Raw genomic sequence first — 24,256 nt, forward strand, 5'->3', positions numbered from 1 at the left:
TTTGCAGGAACCCGAACGAACCGCCCGAGGGTGCTCGACAAGAACGGAGCCGTTTCAAAAATATCGATTGGACCGCCTACGAGGCCGTCCACAAGAAGTACCTAAATCTAGGTGAGTCCCAACAGATTCCGAGTTTTTGCAGGAATCCGTAATGACGCCAACGAATGCAACGTAAACTCCATTCTTCGCGGTTCTTTTGTGGGGATAATCTCATTAAAATCTTTGTTCGGAGCGTTACGATTAGAACCGAGTGGTCCATCCAGTTTGTCCCCAAAATCGATACGCCGTGTCAATGTTGAAAGTTGATCGGGGAATTGGAATTTATACTCGAAATTTTAATCCGCGCTCCATTTATTTATATTCGGCATTAGTTAGCCACACAATTAATTCGGAATTGACAGCGCGGCGTCCCGGGGGATCCCGCAAACAGTTTTGACGCAGAATCGAAAATAAACACCTGGAACATTATCCGCGTCGGAGGACGCGAACGTGATTACTTAATCTTGTGATAAAAGCTGCGAGTTTCAATTTTCGTCGCATCGATCGCTCCCAATAAAAACGATTACGCACTCGAAAGTTGAAAGCGCCCCTTTCAGCTTTGCACTTCTAATTAAAGTTGTTGAAATGGCAGGTCCGCATTTTTCGTCGGGGGGCGAAAACACCCACCGGCGGGGTGGGTGCCGCCCCGGGACGAGATTAAACAAAACACACGGACTGATTTATATGCACGGTGAAGACGGGCGGGGCTCCTCGTACGGTTCCGGAGGAAATTGGAAATTAGCAGTTCGAATGGTCGGATTAAGGCGACATGCGATCACCTGGGGGCGGCGATGCACCACCACCGACCCAACCGAGATTACCATCTACCAGACGTGTATTTCACCCGGTGCACATCCAGGTTTCGGGGCTGTCGTACCCAGGAATTATAAGCGTGACGGCTGGGGGAATCACGCGATTCGAAGGGAGGCGCCTCCGTTTGAGAAATATCGCCCTTATTAAGAAATTAACACCGCCGACATCATTAAAGTGTGATACTCCCGGCAACTTCCATGATGAAATCGTCTGAAATTCCACTTTTTCGATCTTCCACCCTCCAACCGCCACCGCTTTAAGTCCCGGACTATGCAGTGGAATTTCAAACGGGACTTTATCAAAACACTCTTGAATGCTCCTATTTTGCTAAACCGAACTAAGCGCAGCCGAACAGATACAGACGTTATTTCAACTCGAAAGCAATGTTGGTTTAGCAATTTATAACTGTACGTGGGAAAGTTTCGTGGGGTATTCGCGAAGAAATCAATTTAAAACTCATGCATAAGAGGCGATGCAGCCTCTTACGGCGCTGTGCATCCGAAACCTTACATAAACACTTCCCGCTTCTTATTCATGGTATAAGATACTAGGCTGGCCTCTAAATCAATTTTCTATTATGTCTCAAAACTCCACCGGCTGTTTTTCCAGCGGAAAAGCTCAACCGGACGCCATCTTATGGAGAACGGGGAAACTCTAATCCCGCGTCACAAACAAATCACCGAAGGCCTCTTTCCCGTGTACTCCCCCCAAGATGCAGCAAAGGATAAACTTCATGATTTTTACTTAAACGTGCAAAAACATAAAAACAACTTTTCAAAAAAAGCTCCCGATAGAACAGCCGAAGCGGGAAATTTTTTTTCTTTCTGCTGGAGGTCCGCGGGAGTCGACCACAAACGCACTACTATGGGGAGAGGGTGTTGAATAAAATTTTCTTGAAACAACCCTCGCTATATTAGGAGTATATTCTGTAATCGGGTCGTTTCATCAGAAGTGGGACGTATGGAAAAATCCGGTTCGAAGGACCCCGAGACCGGTTGTCCTTTTTGCCCTCAGGTCCGGCCGTCTGTACTGAATTTATTTTACTGATTTCAGCAATCCCTTACCGGATTTCGAATCGAACATAATCCTTTAAAGTTACTCGACCCCGCTCAAATTAATTACGGCCTTAATTGAAGCACTTTTGGGTCTCTTGACATACTTGACATATAATTTGAATCCTCTCTCGTCCCACTGTACCGAATCAAGTTGATTTTTGAAATAATTAATAAAGCAAGGCGGAAGCGTCGACGTGCTTTTCCCCACCGATATTAAAAGTTTTAGAAAAAAGGAGGGTCGACGTTGAACTTTTTAATGCGACACGTAACACTCGAATATCTTGTTGAATAAGTGTCCGCCGCCTCTTGGAGATTCTCTTATTTCAACAGTTAAATTTTATAATTGAAAAAAATTTAATTAGATTGTTATTTGATTAAAGTTGAAATTTCTGTTTTTCTTCCGTTTCGTCTTTTATCAACACCGTTTCGGTGAATTTGTCTTCGGTTGATAAGAGAAATTGGTGTAAACACCTTTTCATTGTATTTCACGAGGGAGAGTGCTTCGGCGCACAAATTTGCATTACGCTTATTTTTGCGGGGAGGAATCGTGTATTTTTTCTGGAGCATCTCCATGACGACGATAACCCCTCGATCCCGCACAAGCTGATTCTCGCTTCTCGTTTGCAGATACCAAGCCGAAGCTGAAGAACCACTACCGGGCCCACCGTCTGTCCTTCTGGCTGAACCTGGTGCCGGACTTGCACAAGCCGGGCGGCGACGACGTCCCCATGTCCCACCACAACCTGGTGGACGACGACCCGCCCATGCCCAAGCTGCCGTCGCTCAACCCCAAGAAGCTGCCCACGACGGAGAATCCGGGCGACGCGGGGCGCACCTCCCCCGGGTCCAACAACTCGGCCCTGGCCACTGTGGGAACCCCCGACTCCACCGAACGCGTGGAGGAACTAGGCGGCCTCAGCACCACCACCCACCCCGTCGAGGACGGCTTCGCGGCGTACTCGACCGCCCTCAGCGTCACCATCGCCATCGGGTGCTCGCTCCTCATCCTCAACGTGCTCATCTTCGCCGGGGTGTACTACCAGCGGGACAAGACGCGGATGAACGAGAACAGCGGCCAGCCGAAGAAGCGCAACGAGAACGGACAGATGCCCAACAACATCTGCGGCGACCTGGAGTCGAGCATCATCGGGGTGAAGAGCGACCCGGCCACCATACTAGGCCACCACCACTCCCACCACCAGCTTCCGCCGCCCGAGTTCGCGGACCTGCCGCAGAACAACGCCACGCTGCCCAGGCCGCCGCCGCCCCCCAAGATATCGAAGGCCAACGTGAACACGTTGTCGTCGAACCAAGTGCCGGAGAACCAACCCTTGCTGTCGACGCACAGCATACAGTTGATAAACACGGGGACCCTCACCAAGAAGAATACCCACATGAACTCTAAACAGAACACAATGGAGGAGTTGAGGGTGTGACGCACAGGCGTGACAGTGATACGCAATAACTTTGCTCAAACACTATTTTTTATCTGATCGAATCGAAGCGCTCGTGGGGTGCACTCAAGACACTCGGCTCGTGGTTCTAGTGATGGTTCGAGAACTCGATGTTTATACCTACTTATCTGTGAATATTAGGCTTAGGTGCTCGACAAAATTTTTGACTGTCCAGACCAACCAAAGACGTTGTCATCATCCCGACACAATCATGTAAATCGCAGCTCTCCGGCAGCCCCTTTCATCCCCCCGTGGACATTCACACTTGAGCCACCCGGGACTGTGCAATCTCGTTTTGTAAAGACGACATAAAATCCAAAAATTTCAAGACGTATGCGTCAGTGATTTTGCGATGGGAGGGTCGTGAGGGTGTTAGTCACATTTATACGGGCTGAGGCTTAATCCGATTAGAAAACGACCAAATCCGGACTTTGAAGTGCTTAATTTTCGTCTCCGGATGACACGGGCTTAAGTGCTTAATTAAAGGTGGTTCAATAAATTGTAATAGCGCGGAACAGTGCCCTCTGGTGCAATTACTTTCCAATCAAATTATAGACGACGGCTTTAACGTCCAAACCGAATTCTGAATTGCGAATCGATTCCGCTCTCCATCTCTCTTTCTTTTCAACTTTTCATTTTTCCACTGTGACACCGACACGAGTTCCCATCGCAAATGCGATTGTTATTACCGAAATGAATGAATGTTGTGTAAATACCCTAGACTAATAAAATGTTAAATAAACAATTTAAAACTCATCTGGTTTTTTAATTGCGACCCGCCCCGACGAGCCTGCGCACAAGAGACCAACCAACACTGCTTTCAAGTTTTATTGGATCAAAATCGAAGTAAACACATAATCTTTACATTACACTATTGTACAGAATAAAACCTTACGAGTCACTGATCTCGACTTACACTGTGGTAATGGGCTCGTAAAAGTGAGCCCTCAAATAAATCTTAACAACCCTACATGCTACTCGAGTAAAATATATTTTCATCACTTTCATCAGACTTTAAAGACAGGAAAACTTTACACGAGAGGAAGAATTATTGTATTTATACACTACATGATATTAAAAATATTATTTTTACAATCTTATATGTATACTTGAAGGATCTCGGGGTGTATTAAATGAGAGAAGGTACGTCATATTTGGCACAACGTTCAAACCAATCGAAGACGCAGACCGGAATGGGGAACCTGCGCTCGCGTCACGCCATTAGCCCTATTTTCCGAAATATGAAAAATATAACGTCCTCGGGGCCCGACGCGAAACACATTTTTCTCGTTTAATCTTTTTTTAACGCATTATAAACGCGCTCCCTATATTTAAACGATTTCAGGTGTAAACGCCTCAAGCCACGAACGTTTCAGTGCGAAAGCTTTTTTCCACTTTTCACAATTCACTCTGACCCATTTCGCGTAAAACGCCGAATTAAATGCGCATTCATCAGTTTTAAATCGACGTCGTCCGCCCATGTTGTCTTTTGGCCCAGGTAGTTAATAAATAAAAAGCAATATGTTCAGCGTTTCGCCCCCAGTCACACAAATAATATGAAAAATGTAATAACGCCAGAACGTACCCTTGAGTGAGAAAATAATGAAAGTTAAATCATTTCGGAACAAATAGGAAGAACGAACGGTATGAATTTTTTACGAACGCATGGGCCTCATCGCGCGTCGAGCTTATGACGTCAACTGACCAATTTAAAATTAATATCGACAGCCATCGGTCGATCCTTGACAAATTTGAATTTTTCCCCGACACGAACAAATTCCACAACGCTTTCCAATTTGGGAAACGTCCACTTGGCCCCGAGCGCAATTACCGACGTTCAGTTGTTGCACTTTCATGTCGCACGAATTTAATAAAAACCTTGTTTGGAAATTGAACGGAAAATTAAAAGTGCTCAGACGTCGCACGACATGTTTACGGCGCAATAAGCCCCGACTAGCGTGACATTTGCGTAATAACCCCCGAAAATAAAAGTGGTAGTTCCGTTTCCTTCAGAATTATGCTATTAATGGGGGCCCCGGACACGTAACGCACCACACTAAATTCGCATGACCTGAAACGGGCCAATCGTGAAACGTACGTCTGAATAAAATACTGAATTACGTTTTCCATTCGTAAAGTAATTTTTACTCGTTTCCCGCTTATACAGAAATTATTTTATCCTAGGCTGGGCACAAAGAGAACAGCAGTAATGTTCCACCAGTAATTGTTTCCATACTGGATTGTTCTGTGTTGTAATTTGACAACAAGACGACTTCACTCTAACTCAATTTTCTCCAAACATGTGCACAGATTTTACGTGATTCTCTACAAAGAAAGAATAAATCTACAAAATTATCTTATCTGGAATTTTAGCATAAAAATGTTGGCAACGTTTCTCCAGTGATTGTTTCCATACTGGATTGTACTGTGGGTTAATTTAGATGCCAACAGGATTGCTTCACCTAACCTGTTTATTCTAAAATGCACGATTTAAATATATAAATTTTAATGAATAAATGCATGAAGGAGAATAATTTAGACGAATTTATAACACGAATGAGCATCCTACCTCTGACCGGTGAATAATCTTCATTTCTACCAACTCCGCGTGTGATTTGTTTAATAGAAAAACAATTCGCGACGTAAATACACTATTTCAAAACGGTAAACATGGCACTAGACAGTGAATTAAGCGAGTTTTGAATTATTTTTTATTTTGGAAATGACTTTTCTGGGTTAGTTTGAAATGTCATTAAGCGCGGCCTACTTGGTGTCCGAAGCGAGCCGAGCGGAAGGCGGGAACCGATCATAATTCAAATTAATTATTTGAATGGCGGCCATTTCGGTGGCATTGTTGTAAAAATGAGCGCGGAAACCTCTCACGAGCGGAATTATGGTCGAAATTCGTCCTTTTGGTAAATACGAGAAAAACGAGGTCGCTTTCCTTGGACAGCGCTTCTGTGCAATTTATGTCCTGTTAAATTTATGTCCTTTGACGAGGATAAAAATAGCGTCCGCAAGTTCCCCGTTCGTCTGGAAAAGTGGCTATAGGGATTGAGCAAAGGATTCCTAACGAAAAGTGCGAATAACAAAGTTGCACTGTAACGTAATTTGGCATCTGATAATCACGTTTCCTCAAGTTGAGCTTTCGGTACTATTTACAAACACAAACATTATCGTAAGTGGACAGATACGAATTTGGAAATCACTCTTTCATTGCGAAGTTATTGCTGCTGCAAGTAGTTGCAAGAGGAACCAGGGATGATACTTGCATCAGAATAAGACGGTGCCGGTGTAATACTGTTAAAAAAATTTGGTGTTGCAACTTGGCGATTTGGCACAAAGACTTAATTGCAGGAATTCATCACCGTCGACCTCCTGCTGTAGCCCCTGCGGCTGACCGCCGCCCCCTGCGCCTCGCACTCCTTCCGCACCCTGTCGATGATGTCCGCCACCAGCTTCTCCTCTTTCACCCGCTGTTCCTCCCAGTCGGCCGACTTGCCCTCCTTCTTCTTGTTCTTGGGCGGCTCCGTCGTCTCCACCACCTCCTCCTTGATGCTGATGTTGAGCTCCTCGTGCTGCTCCATGTTTTCCGAGTGGCGCGCCGAAATGTGCCCCATGTAGCCCTTGCGGCTCTTGAAGAAGACGTTGCAGTGCGTGCACTTGAACAGGGGGGCGGGGTTGACGAGATTGTTCACGTGTAACTTGTACTTGTGTCTGTACCAATGCGTTCGAGAGGCGAGAACTTCACCACAGAGTTTACAAACTACACTTCCGTCGTGGCGCGTCAGGTACTCCAGCAGCTCGTTCTTCTTCTTCTCGTAGTTCTCGCCGTTCTCCAGCTTCGACACCATCAGGTTGCACTCGTCGTCGGTCAGGAAGTGCACCCCCGCGTTCGGCTCCATGCTCTTCTCCAGCTGCTCCTCCTGCTCCGACGGCTCGCTCAGCATGTTGCGCGCCGCCTCCGTCGAGATTATCACGGTCTCCTGCTTGATCGGGGGCACGATCTCCACCGTTATCGACGACGGGAGGTTGGTGTGGTTCTGGTTATTCTCGGGATAGTCGTAGTACTCCTCTGCAAGAGAGTTGCGACAGTTAGTAGAGTTAGTACGGGTCTCAGGACGAAGTTAATTTTTACGTCATCACGAGATTAAAGAGGAAGTGATGAGTGGGAGTTTTGTTACAAATTTTCTCGCTTTCAAACCTAAGCCTACGAAAACTAAGTTCGAATACTCCACTGGGGGTGAAACTGTAAGTTTGCGTCAAAGCCAACCGAAACATCCCCTGATCTACTTTCAAACTTTCTCAAGGGTTTAACAGGGTCGGGTCTATAAATAAGTAGTTGGTAGTCAATTATCGGATGCAGATATTCCAGTAAATACCACAAACAGTACGCAAATTTTTATTTTTCCTTATAAAACAGCAAACATACTATTCCCATAGATATGGTGCGATTACGTCTTTCCAAGGTCACGTACGTCAAAATGTCCAAAAAATTTTAAATTAGACATAATCACCTCACATTTTCGGGAATTCTATCAACTATAAATTAATATTATTTTATTTTTTCTACTCATATCGGCTAGCACATGTACTGCATTTTTTGCTGCGCACTTGCACAATTTAATAAAAGCAATTATTATGTAACACCGAAAACATATCTTGCGGTGCTGACTTTGTTTTAATTGCTTTCAATTAATTTGCAAATTCTTGGGGAAAATAAGACAAGCAGATCTTTAATTACAAGTGGACACTTGGATTATTTCAATTCTTGTCTGCAGATCGCGCAAAATTCTTTTACGCTAGACCTGAAACAAACGGGTTAGTTAGGAGCCACAAAGAGTATTTTTAAGATACTCCACCTTCGTTCGACGCTGGAATGTGTGTCGAAAGATGTGAAATCTGTTGCAGGCAATTTTTTGCTTAAGGAAAAGGGTTAAAATTGCCTGTAACAGTCTGTAGGAAGTCGACAGTGCAACAGACCCCCTGAATAAATGTTAATGTTTAGAGGTAGATTTATTAATAATGAAAAGTACAATAAACAAACAATTATTAATTCTTATCATTTCGTGAAGTAGAATTACACAAGTAGGTATAATACATTTTGCACCAAGTGACACTTTAAAAATAATCTATAACAAAAATAACACAAATAAAGAAATTAAAATATGATACATAAGCTAAAAGCATTAAATACAAGTAAAAAATGATAGATACATCAAACAATAATAAATTGCTCAGAAAGGGAAAACAATTGTCTCGACGAAAGATCACTTCATGTTTGAACGATATAAATTTTAAAAATTTCATTTCATAAACATCATAAATTTTATAACAAAACTTGCAACTGACTTGCAAAATATACGGATATTCTGTTCTTAATCTATTAACATTAGTATATAAATTTTACATTAATTGCACTTAGTATTTATTATTCTTACTAATAAAGACTGTGACTGTTTCATTATTAATTATTGTTTAACAGTAACAATCTTACATGGAAGAACAGTGACGAAACTGGCCTCGGCCTAACAAATGTAAAAACAAAAAATAATAAACAAACAAAAAAAAAAACACTATCACATTGTGATTATACAAGCTATTGCAATAGGTCTACAAATATATAATATATATTTTTTTTTATTTCCGATATTACATCTCCGAAAAGTACGTCTAATTATTTTGATTTGATTGCCATTAGCTTAAAGAAAGTAACAATTATGATGATAAAACATGTCTCGGGTGTCTTGTTAGTCGACTTATGTACTAATAGATCGAGGATTAAGCTTAGTTAGAAAGAATAAAATAAATAAGATTCTCAAAACAAAAAAAATGGCAAAATTAATTACAGTGAATTAAAAAAATATTGTTTTTCATTGTCCCAACACCTAAATTAAATACTTTATAGATTACTTAATTGATACATCTGTGCGCTGACGGCGTTACATAAAATATGTATGTATATAATTATTGTCTACTCTGTGCAGTCAATATTTTAAATATTATGTATAAACATTATGCTACAACTTACTCTGTAAATGTTATAACGAATTTGTTATGAACAAAATATTTGTGTAAATAAACTATCCTAGGATATTTGCAAGACCCCTATTCTATCCAAACCAAAAAAAAACTACGATAAACTTTAGAAAAAAACAAAAAAAAAACTAGTACGATTGTTAATGCAGAATTAAAAAATAAATTTTGGATTATGGACTGCTTAGCAGTTGGTAAATTATCTCTAGTAATTACAGAACCTTCATAAGGCCATTTTAACCACTAACAGGTTAATCACATGAAGAACTAACTAGTACTATTACTTAATTGTACTTTTTTGCAAAACGCTCCAAATTTTGCGTGAATTTAAACCAACTAGCACCAAATACGAAATCAATTCTATTTTTTAATTGCGTTCCAGCGCAACCGAATCCTCGTCAACAAATCTACAACGTCTTCACGGTATTGGAAAAAACCCCATCGGCGGGAACACCACGTCCTTGGGCATGAAACAGTCGTGTACAGTTTTCATGTGGTTTTTCATTTTGTCGGGTCTCGAGAATTCTTTCGTGCACACCGGACACGGGAACACTTTCCGCTGGTGTCCCTCGTGGTAGAGGAACGCGTGTCTCTGGAAGCTGTACTTGTTCTTGAACGTCTTCTGGACGTCGACCTTGGCGCACTCCGTGCATTGGTACACCCCCTCCTTGATCGACGCGTACCGGAACAGGTTCAGCCCCCGGACGGACATCTCGGTCAGCTGCTCGGCCGGGTCCTGGCTCTGGGAGGTGGCCCGCCGGCGGGCCCGCCGCTTCACCGGCTGCCGCCCCGGCGTCGGCGCCATCATCGTCGAGCTGGGGGCGCTCGTACCCGCCGGCGTGTTGTTGTTTATGCTGTCGGTGGCGCTGAGGCGCGATTCCGACGCCGCCGGCTCGGGGGTGGTCGCCTCGTGCTTCGGGCTCAGCAGCGTCTGGGTCAGCGGCGAATCTAAAACATCACAAACGTCAATACAAAATCCACAAACTCAAAACACAAAATCAAATAAAAAAACAGCAAACGATCGATGTAAACTGTTTATTCAAAGAAACCAACTGAACTAAATGCGCTCTACTCATACAAAAAAAGGTAACTAAACGATAAAGAGTGCAAAATAAATTATCTACAAAACTAGAAATTAAGTATAAAAAACAAAATTTCGCTAGAAATCATAAGAGAAAAAAACACAAGTATAACTGTCGTATAATATTGCCACTTTACCTTCAATTCCTTCAGTACTTTGCATAGAAAAATCGCAATTAATAACAACGTAAGGCAAGAACTAATTTAGGACCTCTACAACATAGGAAATTTATTGCCATATCGTTACAATCTAACAATATCTACACTAATCGTAACATTGGTATAGTAATTTGTATTTAGGGGGGTAAAATTTGAGCGGAGCTAAGTAACAATCAACGTACATGAGATCAACACCCAAAAACTCTCTAACCTCTCCTCACCTACACCTGCGACCCTCCTTGGAAGACAAATTTTGGCACCGCAGACCTGCTACTAGTGGTGAATCTGTGCGACCGTAACCTGACAAGATGTCGGCTACGCCTCCATTTCAATGCCTCGAACTTATTTAAAGTCGAGACGGTAAAATTTTAACGATCCACTAAACTTTACTACCCACTCCAGTCGACAACAACAGAAAGAGTGACGCGCAGAATTTTACCCCAATAAATATGGTCATCAATCACACGAACATATATCGTTATAAAAATATTTGGACTCTCTAGATATAATATAGTATAAAAGTAACGAAAAATATTGCCAATCGATCGCATTAAGGCACGTTCAAGGCACTAGCTCATGTTTTGTTTGTGTATGATTTTGAGGTGGGCCAGCATGTTGTCCTTCCTGGTGAAATCCTTGCAGCAGACCGGACACGAGAACATCTTGACGTCCAGCTTGTGCGAGGTCATGTAGTGCCGGCAGAAGTTGCTGATGTGAGTGTAGACCCTGCCGCACACCGTGCATCTGTACAAATTGTCCTTCTCCCGCACGCAGAAGTCCCGCGCCGACTTGTCCGGGTCGCTGATCTTCTTCGAGTAGTTGACGTACTTGAGGGGCTTGAAGTCGTACGACGCGTCGTCGAGGACGATCTCGTAGTTGGCGAAGTCGTCCACGTCGACGTCGGTCAGACTCAGACTCTTCCGCTTCTTCTTGGGCCCGTCCGAGATCCCGTCGAGGACCATCTTCGGGTCCAGCTTGATGTCCAACGTTTCGTAGTTGGAGTCCAGCTCCTGGATGTCGTTGTCGTTCTCTTCTAACTCTATGTCGGACGTCGACGTGTCCTGATATGGCAGGTTGTACTCCTCGTGCAGCGACGAGTTGAAGTCTATACAGTGAACGTTGCTCGGCGAGGAGCGATCTTTGTCGTCTGCAATTCAAGAAAACGACCACGGGTGAATGCGAAGCCGACACCGTCAAGCACTGTGTTATTTATGTTCAACAACAAAGGGAAAAGCTATAGGAAATAAGCCGCGAATGAATCTCTGTTAATACTAGAGTGAATGTTATATGGAAATGTGGCGGAAACTGGCTCATTCCTTAAACTCTTCCCTTATCAGTAAAAATGATTGGACTCACCTCACAATTGATGCACAACTACACAGTGAAAATTCACTAGCAGCACTATAGCTTTTCCCTTCACACTTAACATTGGAAAATTGACACTTACTTAAAAAGAAAAACTACCAAGTTATTGTCAATATTGTCTTAACACTAGGCGCACAATTTTCGACCGAAAAAGAGAAAATGATATTTTGACGATGACGCAGCTTCGAGACTGTCTTCACTTTAGTGCGGATGTTGCAAGCGTCTTACATAAGCTCCACAACATAAAATTTTATTACCGATAAAATCCGGAATCGCTAAATCGTTAAATCGATTTTGGCTTCTGGGTTCGCCGGAAATTGCGGCGAATTAATTTCTCTAAATGGCACCCCGACCAACATGCAGTCCCGAACAATTCTACAATTTGTTTACGAAACTAGTTGCAGATTGCTTCGCCTCGAAACGAAGCCCAACCTTGGGCTTTGGAGCGTCGATCATTGTTGCAGCTAATGTCAAGGCTGCCACCCCAGTGCACGCGGTGCCGAATGCAAATCGCCTGATCGTTTTCGCACCCCGCGTCCCCTTTACGAAATCTCTGTTCGACTTACCGGAAGACTGAAAATCGTCGGCGTTTTTCGCGTTATTAAACGTCTGCTCCTTCGACGTCCCGGCGACCGGTTCGTTCTCTTCCTTAACTTTGGCATCGTCCAGATCGTTATCCTTCGCGTCCGACTTGCCCGTGCTGCAGTCGGAGTTGTTCCCCGTGAACCCGTCCATTCCCATCTTCACCTCTAGCATCTCGGGACTGCCCTGCACCAGGGCGTCGCCCCTGTCGAAGTCCTCGCCGGGGGTGCCGTTCGAGCTCCCCGACAGCTTCCGAGGCCGGCCACGCTTCCTCTTCGGTTGGAGGAGAGCGTTGCCGAGCATGTTGAGCGGGTTGCCGAACCTTTTGTTCTGTTGCAGTCTTTGCAGATGTGGCATGTTCGCGTTCATTTGGTTTTGTTGCGTCAACGACGACGTTATTGTATCACATTTCTCTTCGTTTACCTCGGTCAGACCCTTAACAAAAAAAATTACATCAAAATCAAAGTCGTTTCTTTCGGAATATTATTTTTAACCTCCACCGACTCATGACCGCGATCAAGACAAATACTCGGCCCACGCCAAACTACCCAATCACGATTTTCTTTCGTTAATTAAGCATCAACGGAGAGTTGTCAAAATGGCGACAAAAAATTCGTACAAACGAGGAGCGAGGACGTTTTCAATTTCCGTGACCGTTAATCATAACATCTATTACCTACTCTTTCTGCATTTCATTTCGAATTAAGAATCGTTGATTACTTGTCGTAATTATTTACTTTTAATTACAAAACCCCTAACAGCGACAAAAACGTAGGAAATTCAATTTCATGGCTGTCGATTTACAGCGCGTGGACAACGTTCGCGCAAAAATTATGACCAACTTCACTTCTAGTTCCCAACTTGTTAAATTCAATAGAAATTTAACTTTGCCCAATTTTTTCTTTTAAGGTTTCACCCCGTTCCCTACCCTCTGTTCATTAAAAAAATCTGAAAACTGTTCGTGTAAAAATGTTCAAAATTAAATGTTTATCATGAATAATTCACAACTCTGTGACATTCGTCACTCGACACAAATAAAAATTTTTTTAAAATCCAAAATATTTGCTTACAAAACCCTCTACGGGAAATAATTTCAGATTAACAATATTCCACTCAGTGTTCTAAAATAGGCTGTGACTGTGAAGAATCATATCTAAGCTTTATTCATCACTCGTGGCGCCGACATTATCCCACATCGAAAAAAAAACGAAAAATACAAAGATACAATTCCACGCCAATCTAAGCTGTGGCTCTTAACCGTCACGTCTGAGCTTAATACATCACGACGCTTCAACATTCAGGACTTTTTTTCCCGATAATTTTATTTTGTTCTTATTTTTCTTGTTATTCAACAATCTATAAAGTATCTGTTATCAGATTAGCAAAACAAATGTCAAAATTCGATCATTTGTCCGATTACGTTGTGATTTGTGAACATCACGTTTAACCTTGATTTCATCGCTCCAAGATTCGCAATCACTTCTCTTTAATTTCCATAATTTGTTTTTTTTTTATTATTTAAAAATACTTGATTTCTATGCATAAAAAAGACAAACAAACATGTAGTAATCCTACGCCAGCGCCAGCTGCGGTTCTTAGCCATCATGTCTTAGCTTAATTCATCACAAACTAATAACTTCGCTCCATTCTTCCACATTTACATGAAAAAAAAATAATAAATGCAAACTTAAATCCGGGCCGGTGGAATCCATGATTCGTAAGAATCACATCTGAGCTTCATTCATCGCTTTAGACTCATAACCACTTCTTTACAACTCACATCGTGTATTTCTATTTTAAAAAATCGAAAAAATTCTTTTTCTATTATCAAAAAAGTAAAACTCAAACAATAACTTTACGTCGGTGTACGCTGAAATTCTTAGGGCCGGTTGCACCAACGTGAGTTAAATTTAACTACAGATTAAAATATACGAAAACATTGTTATAACAATAGGTAACTAAAGTAACGAAGCATTTTAACCCACAGTTAACTTTAACTGGCGTTGGTGCAACCGGCCCTTAGCCGTCACGTCTGAATTCAATTTATCCAATTTCCTTATTAAAAATTCAAGAATCTACAAAAACTTTATTTTCAATTTTGAAACACAAATTTTACATTCACTCTCAGTGGCGAACGTCATGTCTGAGCTTAATTCATCGCCTCAGATTTATCTTTCTTCTACAATTTAAGATTTTTCTTTGAAAGAATTCGCAACTTATCCGATTTATATTAAAAAGGAAAAACAAACAATCTGTCTGGGTGTAACTCACGAGTCGTGATCCTTCACCATCACGTCTTAGCTTAATTCATCGTTTTGTTACTACTGTTTCTCTAGAACTTATTTAAAATATCTATTTTCTTATGTCAGTGAAGACTGTGATTCTTGGCGGGCACGTCTGAGCTTAGGTGATCACAGCAGCACCCCAACTTTCCTGATTTTTTCCTCTATGCTCTGTAATGTACAGGGTGAGTCAAGTTTTACAGCCCGATCGAACACACCCACGTCTAATCGATTTAAAATTGTCAAAAAATTCAGGAATGATTGATTGTGTATTGCTGTAGAACATTCTGTAGAAATTTCAAAATTTTGAATGAAACAGGTCAATACTGGTCGTCAATGTCATTTCAAAATTTGGTTAGATTGTCACAAATTAAAAAATTTCCCCTGCCTGATTATGCCCATGTCAACAAAATGTCAAAAAAATTTGAATTGTTATTAAAAAAATGACAATTAATGTCATCAACATGATGATAGGTCATGATATTTACGACCGTTTTACAATAGAGCATTTTCCATTGCGTCAAAGCATGATTTTGACGACCAGTTTTTTTTGCTCGCGACAGTACTATTCCGGACACGGAATCTTGGCCACAACTGACATTTAACTGACAAATATGTGTGAACTGGCCTTTATTGAATATAACCTAACTTTTGACTCGATAATGCTATTTCCCTGCTTTTTTGATGTCACAATAAAAACTTCAAAGTGATTTTTAATAATTGTCATTTATTAATGACACTAATGATTGGTTTACATATTTTTTTTAGAAATGTCAAAAAAATGTTGGCCAAGATTCCGTGTCCGGAATAGTACATTTCGTTTTAATTCAATAACCGCTACATTAATATACCTGGGTGTCCTTTCGAACCTTTAGGAAAAATTTGCTGTCATTGAAATCTTGAAAACATCACTGGAATTTGATATTAAAGTGGAAAATTTAGCTATGATTTATTATAAAATTGGGCGGTCACTTCCACAAAAGAGGTTGGACATGGGTTGTTTATGACACCCTTTAGGGACTTAAGAATTACTACAAAAGTTCTCAGCTGTTTACCCCAACAATGAGGTATTTATTTATGACTCTGTAGTTGTAAATCTTGGGTCATTTTTCGCTGTTAACGTTAAAATTGAAATAATTCAAAAACTAATAATTTTCTTTTGATGCGAATTTCATCAATGTGCTCTTTGAATTAATTGTGAATTATGAGCGTGTTCGAATTTTTTTTTTGCTAAAATCGATACGAGAAAATTGAAGCCTTATATCAATGGAACGTAACCCTAACGTTTCGTAATTTTTTGCTATTTTCTTATTGGGTTTATCGTGCAACTTTGACTCACCCTGTACAAAACAACAAACATTCCAATTCAATGAGAATTCGATCGTTTGTCCCAGTAGCTGTGAGCACGTCTGGGCTTAATTCGTCACAATTTCATCCGATCAAAAACTTAACTATTTTTCGAGTCAAAAATAAACCATAAAAGGTTTAACAAAGAGATTTTGAAATTTTTTAAATTGCGAAATTACAAAATTCTTTCTGCTTCTTGAGAAATGACAAGACAACAAGATTTTGTCCTTCCGGGAGAAACTGTCATTTTACGCTCGTTCCAAGAACTATGTATGTTTAACGATTTTCGAAAGGGGCACCATAAAATGTCCATTTGGGTGTCCCTCGCCCTGAACAGTATTTCTTTTCCCATTAATCTTTCTTTTAAATATTCCCTTTCCAGTTTAGTACACGTTTTCGATTTTCCCTCCGCTCGTTTCTCTTCTCGATCCACTCAATTTCCTCTTGCAAAATTCCTTTCTCTGGCATTTCCCTTTGCCAATCTTTAGACAAATTACTACTTGTAAGCACAATTTTGACGTAAACGACGTTATAATCATCGATCTTAATTTCAATCTAATTGTAGATCTAAATTACATCGAAATGAGTTTTTCAATGGTACAAGATAATTCCGTGTAAGCTACTAACGACAACGTTCTCGGAACAACCAAGACTCAATCCTGAGGGTGTCAGAGCCTGATTGGCGAAACACGTTCTGTTTGAATAGTGCGCGATCGAGCGATGCACTCTCGTTAATAATAAAGTGTGGACGTACCTTTATCCGGAGACTCTCCGCCACCCGGAGGAAGGCCGTGAGCCTGTCCTGGTCGACGCTGACCTCTCCCCTGTACATGAAGTCGAGGAGGCTGCGCATGTCGCTGTAGGGGACGTCCTTCAGGATGACGATGGGGTGTTTGTCGGGGTGGTTGACGAACAGCGCCTGGAAGTAGGGGCTGCACGCGGAGAGTACCATCTTGTGGGCGCGGAGGAGCTGTCCTTCCACGGCCAGCGTGACGTCGACGAAACTCTCGTCGTGGAGGAGCTGGTCGAATACTGACAGCAAGTTCGACTGATGGTTGTTCCATCGGAGACAGAAACGTTGGGAAGACATGTCTTGCGGAGCTGGGGATGCTAAGTCTGGCTGATACTGTGTCGGGTTCGGGTACCGATAGTTGCTACTTGTCATTGGTGGTACGGGCGCAATTTTGTTACTTGTCGGTGTAACACTGCAACAGAGAGTCGCGTCAGAGGGTGGGTCACGATGACAAAGAAAAATTTCCAACGATCAAAAACCAGCATCCAAATCCACATTTCCAGTATTATAAATCTAATCCGTCCATTATACAAAGCGGCAAAACAAGTTTGTTTATTTTTATGAATATTGTTTACCGGCGGTTATGTAAGACTCGGATGGGCACTTTGTTAGCGCGACCGTTCGACTCGTTCGATTGGATGTGTGCATTTCCGACCATTCAAAAATTGCAAGTTTCGTTTTTTATTGTTGTCGACGAGTAAATACTCGGGTTTTACCGGCGCCTTTGCAAGTTTAATTAGCACTAGAGGATCCAATTACTGCGTTCATCCTTTTTTGGGCAATATTTTCTAATTATGTCGATAGCTTGAGCAATTAATGAGTAAAAAGGATTCGCCGAGCCTGAAATTAGGAAAATTAATTTACCATTCAACAAACAGGTAACTGGTCGAAGAATTTATGTCTACATTCTATTATTACGGGCTTTAATTAATGATGACGGTTTTCGCTCGAAAAAACTGTTTGCTATTAGACACTCATTTTCCAGCATTAGAAGGATGTCGAAGATGTTAAGGACGTCGCATTATGGGAATATTTATGTGATTTTTTGTCTCTGCAAGACGCTTCCGATGGTGTAATACGATCAGAACTGGTCACCTTGTTGTTGCACAACACGAGGCGGTAAAGTGGACGAAACTACAAGAATCCAATAAGCGCGACAAGAGGTGTGTGTGCTGAATTCTAAAGCGTTCGAGGAAAAAATGTGGTGAAGGAAAAAATTTCGTCGATTCGTCGACAGGTTGGAAACCACCGGACCGTTAGAAATAAAAACGGGAAAATAGAAAAAATGCAGATAAAGAGTGCTTGTGAAAAAAATGCAAGTGGAAGCGAGTCAGACGAGTGTGTGGTGCCTATTTAAAAATATTTGCATAGAAAAAGAACAAGGAATTGTAATAAATTTGAATTTCAAGTCGATTTGGGTGGAGGTGGCGGGTCGGGGGGCTCTAATTTGAAACAAAGCAGGAGCGATAAGGATCTGAGTGCAAAAAGCAAGGCAACGAAAATTTTTCAAACGTTCCAGTGTCAGTTTGCAGATATACGATAGTAACGACGACACATTTACATAAACAATTTTTATACGCCCCTTGAAGGTCAAACATCGGTATCGGCACGCGAACCCGCCACACAAAATGCCGATCACGTGATGGTGGATCTGTCAAAAAGTCGCCACTTTTCCCCGGCGTCCCTTACACCGAAATCAATAACCGTTCGCGATTTTCCCAAAGGCCTGATAAGACGGCGGGGGTCTTGGGTCGGTGTCGAATCTCGAAAGGGGCCACCCGATAAGACGGTCGGTCGGTGGTGACGACAATAATACCGCAATTACGCCACCTACACACGCACCGAAAATAATTTCCCCCGGTGATAATCCATCCTGGTCTCGATATGCTGAATAATGTATTTATTAATGAATTTTTTGCGGCTTCGAAGGTCGTTATCGCGTTATTTTGGGCACGGCCGCGAGTCGGGGGTCCGAATTCGAATAGGGCGCCACCAGCAAGGCCTACGCGATTCGCGTTGTGATTCACACAGGTGTCCAGTTGGAGAAGCGGAATCGTTCTTGAACTCGCATTACATCACAGCCGTCCCCGTCCCCCCGACGCATCTACTCGCACTGCAACATAAACATTGCACCGAAACGCACAAATTCCACGTGTCGAGACTGCACCCCCGGGAATGGTACAGCCCTCCGCCATGTTTGACGTTCGACTCCGCCAGCAACACCCCGCCTACCGCGATCGGCGTTCCGGTGGCCCCCGGCGCGGGGTGGCGCGGAGCGATCGTCAGGGCCGCGGGGGCCGAGCGGAGGCCCCGGGGGCGGCCGCCGGGTCGATCGATCGGGGGCCAGGGTGGCGGCGCGGGTTCGCGGCGGCGGCCGGGCGGCGGGTGATCTGCCCCCAGTCGGCGGCGCATCGTCGAAATTACCTTTGTCGAGCGGCACCACTAAAAAAGAGGGTTGAATCCCCGGACAGGACAACTAACACCACAACACTTCAAGACGCCATGTCAGCAAATGTCTGTTCGTTCGGGACTGGTCGGGGTAGTTCGGGGTACAAAGAACCGCGAAGTGTTCGAATGTTCGTTTGGCGGAGTCGCGTTTTCCCTTCGGCTCTCATAATAAAGGCACCGTTACGCACGCCTTCCTCTGCGCGTTACTTCGTCGGACATTTAAAGCGGCATTTAAACGGGTGCGACGACAAATTTAGGCTGGAAACGGTCGGAATTATTTTCGGCATGCGCGCTCCGAAAGGGTGTGCGCAAATCGCTAATAACCTAAAACACTTACGCAACAGCGTGTCCTTGGCGGTTCACTCGCGGTCCAAACCAACTGCGACGCACTGGAACGCCACCATTGCAGATAGTAGGGTGCGATCGGCAGTGGTGCGCACCCTTCGGCTAACTAAATTGAACTCGAGCCCCGCGCAGCTCCGGCTCAGAATACCACCACCACACTGCCGCGCTGACCTTGGGAATTGTGGATGGCCAGCCGGCCAGGCGAGCCGTCGCCCCCAAGCCGCCGAACGCGCTCTCCCACTCGTTTGGTCCGCTGGAGTTGAGCTCTTACATTGAGGGCTCGTGCAGCGGCCCAGCGCTACAGTGCTGGGCGTGCGGACCGCCGCGGCCGCCACTCCCCACGCGGACCGCTCCACGAAACGGGGATACACGTGCAAGTCGACGTGGGGTGGTTGACCCCCCTCAAAAAGAGGACGGCTTTTCGACTCCTCGTAACACTTTTTCCAAGAATGCGCCCCTATGCTCCAGCGCGCCCGTACCGCAACAGGTGGCCGATTTTCCTCTTGGAATCCTGTTGATTTTCGCCATCCTATTGGAATCCGCTCCACCATCCGTACCCCCTAGACGCGCCTTCTTCCTCCCGTTATTTATTGCCCGCATTTTCACGCGGAGCCAAGTCGGGACGGTCTGGAGGTCAGCCAATCCCCGCAACCGACTCCTTCCTCATTTTTTTTTCTTATTGGAACGCACCCGGGATCCTCGATACCGCGACCCGGTGATAACGCACTCCTATCGTGAACGCTCTCCTATCACGTACGTGTTTATTTGTTTGTTTTCTTAATGTTGCTCCTTCTTCCTAATTCACAGCTCTTCTTCTTCGCCCACTGCGAGTCAACGCACGCATATACAGGGCCTTCGAATGTTTTCGAAGAAAGCTGACTCCACCGAGAGAAAACGCACTCGACACTTCGTACGTGAATCACACGGTATACTTTCTAAACATTCTGGATTTTTACCAACAAGGAAAGCACTCTGGTGATAACGTCGCTAATTGAACGATAATTTCCTCAACGTGGGTACTTCTCCAAACCGGAATTGAGGTCGACTTGATTTACCCTTCCCACGACAAAAATTATCACCCCAAATATCAAATTTATTTCAACCCTCAACCTACTCGATTTTTGAAAATAATTCAACCCCAATTTTTAAACTCACAACGTGACTCAACCCCTAATTTCCAAATTCGAAAATATGTAGGTACACCTGGTGATACACTAATTTTTTGAAAGTGCCTGTACTACATTTCCAAAAAGATTGTCGACGCAGTTGGCCCTGAAAATTCTAATTTAAGTTGCCAGTACTGCCATTTATAGTAATTTTAGAGTTCTTTTCTCAAATTTTTCAAGTTTTAGTTAACCTTAATAGTTTACGCTTCTAATCAAAAGACATCTGACAACATCAGAGAATTTGTTGATTAAAACAATTGCTATTTCTCCCCATGTCATTTAGATTTTCATTGATATATTCAAGTTGGTTTCTATCAATGAACTGATAGTTTTCCAACAACCAAAGTAAAATTTCACTTTTATATCAGGCGTTGAAATAAAATTGTGGGTTGGGAAGCCGTTGGAAACCAATTATTTTGCTTTTTTAAAGTGTACATTGACAATTGCAATTAGAACATGTTGACAGCTAACCTAAAATTTATAAACAAAAAATCTTTCTGTTTCTTTTTCTTTCTTTGCAATGTTTTACATTAAAAATAGATTAACTAACGATTCCTATTCTCGAAGCAAATATCTAAGGACACCCTTTGCTGAAAAGAAACATGTTCAAGTTCAATCAAGTGTCCATTAAATATTAGTAAATGTCATTCGTGTCAAACAGCGGAAAATTCCAACTTTAGACTGTTCCAAATGGCCTATTTTTTTAACGCCTGCCCAGGTTTTCATTTGAACGCATGATATTTGTCATTTCTTTTAGATCATAACCTCAAATTGCAAACTGTCAAAATTGATATTTACTTACTATTTTGTAAGTAAATCTAAAGGCCACTGCGCATGCTATGGCCTGTTGCGTCGACAACCCTTTTGAATTTTAATATGCATAATTCAAGTTTAATCGGACGCGACGCCGCCTTTGCTTTTTAGATAAATCACCCTACATTTTTTATTTTTAAAACTCGATAACTAAAAGTTTATCAGTAGGATCTCGGTCGATAAAATGTTTGCAATGTTTTTATCGATCAACGTGTCATAAATGTTCGAATGTGGGTGTGAGGGGAGCAAAACAATCGAATCGCTTTGGTTGGCAACGCTTGAAGGATCGACAAAATTCCAGTAGATTTATTTGGAAATCCTTCGCATATACAGGGATGTAATTTGTAGATGCAGTTTGTGGTTCGGGGGCCGCATTTCCGGCCGTCGCCCCATCATTGCGCTTTAATTATGGTAAAATATGCGCCCCCGGAGCGTCCACCCCACCCACATCCCGACCAGCCCCGCTTCAATAAAACCAAAGTATTGATTAAATTCGTTTCCCCGCATTATAACAGTTGAATAGGGGCGACTGCGACAATGAGCGGCGATAATCACGCCGCCCCCCTCGCGGACATATGCCGACCAGCCTCGTCTTTGTTTGTTCGCGTGGAAAAAACGACCCCCATTGTCCGACCGTCACTTGTTCCATGTGCAACAGGTAGCGCATTCAAAGTTGGATGTTTTGATGGCCGTCACGCCGCGTTTCCCAACTCGCTCTGTAGGAATGAGTTTGCGGCACGAGAGGAGTACACCGACCCACCTTGCTTTGCTTTGCTTAGACAGATACTTCACATTTTCTGGTGTGTGGTACCGCGCGGCACATTTTCTAGTATGTGGTAACGCGCGGCCCTGGAAATTTTCCTAACATTTCCCCAAAGGACAACCGGCCACGCAAACCAGACCACCGAGAGCCCCGGGGAAGGAGAAGTGACGTCACAAAAGAAAATTCGGGCCTGCATCGCGCTGTCACTCACTTTTCACGTTTCGCGCTGCCATCTGTCACTCACAATAACAAAAATCCCCAGATTCCAGACGCGAAGCTACTGGAAGCGTCGCTTAAGCCAGGATTTTCAAAAAAGCTACACTCAAAAAAAACTTTTAGGCATTTTTGTCTTGAGCATCGTACAAAATGACTAGTCATTTTCGAGAATGACCCAGCATTACTCAAACAATCGCTTTGTAAACTGTTGAGCATATAATGCTTCAGATCGTGATTATCATTATTATTACGAAAAGCTTATTTTGAAAAAATTGAGTTTGGGGAAAGCGTGAAAACGTTGTGACGTTTGAGTCTCCGCCCACTCCTGGACTTGGTGAGCGAAAATCTCACGCAATTATTGGCCATTATCTATGGAAAAACAGTTGGAATGCGGCGACGACCACTAGATTCGGCTGTTTCGCTTCGACTTAACGGCAGATGACCCCAAGTGGCTCTTTACCGAAAAAGCGATTTTGTGTCGGGGTACCAGGTTGGTCACGTGTGCTAGATGCTAGTGTACAAAGTAAGTCGCGTAGTTCGGTTCACTATGCAAGAGGCAGCATAGGGGCGATGACCCAGCTTCATTACAACACGGGGTTATTACACAGCTTACATAACGTTACCGTTCATCCCTTCTTTATCTTCGTAACGGTGCGGCCGTCAGCGGGACAGAGAGGGAAGATCCGACAATCCCTCGCTGCGCGCGATCCACACTTACTCAGCGGCGTATGACAACGGGACGGGATGCTTTTCTATGGGAATCTATTTTATTACGCGTTTTTTTCCCATTTTTTTCCTTGCGTCTTGATTTATGTCCCGAACCGCCACCGGGAGCGCCGGTGCTGAGCCGCATCGAGACGGGTTGGAGGTGACGCGACGCACGAACGCCTCGCGAATATCTTATCAGAACCCATTCAGATTGGCATGACTGAAATTACAATGGCAGACTCATTCATGAAGAGCGTCTTCCTGGAAACGATAATGGCGAACGACGAGGATGGAGCGTGTGGGCCTACTTTGCGACGCGATATTTTTTTAATTCCTCCGATGGTCAACAATTGCGCAATCATCGGATTCCTCCGATGGCCCCAACGCAAAAATTTACTGCGAGAAAAGTTCTACCAAACCAATCCAAATTTACTGAAGTAAATTGCTCCGAAAGCCGACGAGTAAATTACTCGATGGCTCGACAGGTCTACCATCGAGAAGTCTTCAAGTCACTAAATTAAAATACATCTCTCCGAAAATCCCAATATGTACTATAGTATTGCCGTTATAACTTTTTATCTGCTCCGCCCACTAAAATTGACCAATCAGAATCAAAGCCAGATTCAATCTGTACAACTTTTCATCACATTTGCCACGTAGAAAAGTTAAGGTTAGAATTTTGCTGTCAAGTCCACAATAATTATTGTTTTAGATTCTAAAAAATAAAATGTCATTAAGACAATTCGAATGTCAGAAATTTTTACTGTGTAAATCAGATCGTCTTAACAACCT

At 43.1% G+C, this 24,256-nt stretch overlaps 3 protein-coding genes across 8 annotated transcripts in view; 1 reads left to right on the top strand and 2 right to left on the bottom strand.

The window, feature by feature from the left end:
- Nlg3 (Neuroligin 3) overlaps positions 1–4,090 on the top strand; it is a 175,439-nt gene extending 171,349 nt beyond the window's left edge. Inside the window, exons 7-8 of the mRNA XM_069046549.1 lie at positions 8–111; positions 2,535–4,090. Of these exons, the coding sequence (XP_068902650.1) occupies positions 8–111; positions 2,535–3,343 (913 nt within the window). The 3' untranslated portion in view covers positions 3,344–4,090. The remainder of the gene's footprint in view (positions 1–7; positions 112–2,534) is intronic.
- An 84-nt stretch (positions 4,091–4,174) lies between these two features.
- On the bottom strand, positions 4,175–8,226 carry LOC138130161 (zinc finger protein 512B-like). Of its 3 annotated transcripts, none has more exons than XR_011159512.1 (4): positions 7,744–8,226; positions 7,500–7,689; positions 5,931–7,436; positions 4,175–5,686 (listed from the first exon to the last, which is right to left on the bottom strand). XR_011159512.1 is itself a non-coding variant. In XM_069046554.1 (3 exons), exon 3 carries the CDS (start codon positions 7,309–7,311, stop codon positions 6,709–6,711), a length of 603 nt encoding a protein of 200 aa, XP_068902655.1. In that variant the 5' UTR covers positions 7,312–7,436; positions 7,500–7,689; positions 7,744–8,226; the 3' UTR covers positions 4,175–6,708. The 3 variants fall into 3 exon arrangements, 1 of the variants encoding a protein (XP_068902655.1); XR_011159513.1 differs by having other exon boundaries at positions 4,175–5,432; positions 5,483–7,436; XM_069046554.1 differs by having other exon boundaries at positions 4,175–7,436.
- Positions 8,227–8,358: 132 nt separating this feature from the next.
- ttk (zinc finger and BTB domain-containing protein ttk) lies at positions 8,359–20,737 on the bottom strand. Of its 4 annotated transcripts, none has more exons than XM_069046553.1 (4): positions 19,430–19,638; positions 16,967–17,417; positions 12,568–13,018; positions 8,359–10,345 (listed from the first exon to the last, which is right to left on the bottom strand). In XM_069046553.1, exons 2-4 carry the CDS (start codon positions 17,375–17,377, stop codon positions 9,816–9,818), a joined length of 1,392 nt encoding a protein of 463 aa, XP_068902654.1. In that variant the 5' UTR covers positions 17,378–17,417; positions 19,430–19,638; the 3' UTR covers positions 8,359–9,815. The 4 variants fall into 4 exon arrangements, with proteins under 4 accessions (XP_068902654.1, XP_068902653.1, XP_068902652.1 ...); XM_069046552.1 differs by lacking the exons at positions 8,359–10,345; positions 19,430–19,638 and adding exons at positions 10,418–11,783; positions 20,556–20,737; XM_069046551.1 differs by lacking the exons at positions 8,359–10,345; positions 19,430–19,638 and adding exons at positions 10,418–11,783; positions 19,791–20,081.
- Positions 20,738–24,256: the final 3,519 nt, after the last annotated feature.

Source organism: Tenebrio molitor, chromosome 5, assembly GCF_963966145.1.
Source record: "Tenebrio molitor chromosome 5, icTenMoli1.1, whole genome shotgun sequence".
NCBI classification, from domain to species: Eukaryota; Metazoa; Arthropoda; class Insecta; order Coleoptera; family Tenebrionidae; genus Tenebrio; species Tenebrio molitor.

What these genes read in the sequence shown, in the direction of transcription:
- LOC138130161 (XM_069046554.1), bottom strand. Translation starts at nt 7,311, where the DNA reads ATGCTGAGCGAGCCGTCGGAGCAGGAGGAGCAGCTGGAGAAGAGCATG.
- ttk (XM_069046552.1), bottom strand. Translation starts at nt 17,377, where the DNA reads ATGACAAGTAGCAACTATCGGTACCCGAACCCGACACAGTATCAGCCA. An exon ending in CGGAGAGTCTCCGGATAAAG is followed by an intron (nt 13,019 to 16,966) that starts GTACGTCCACAC and finishes TTTTTTGTTAAG; the next exon opens with GGTCTGACCGAGGTAAACGA. An exon ending in CGACGATTTTCAGTCTTCCG is followed by an intron (nt 11,784 to 12,567) that starts GTAAGTCGAACA and finishes CTTGAATTGCAG; the next exon opens with ACGACAAAGATCGCTCCTCG.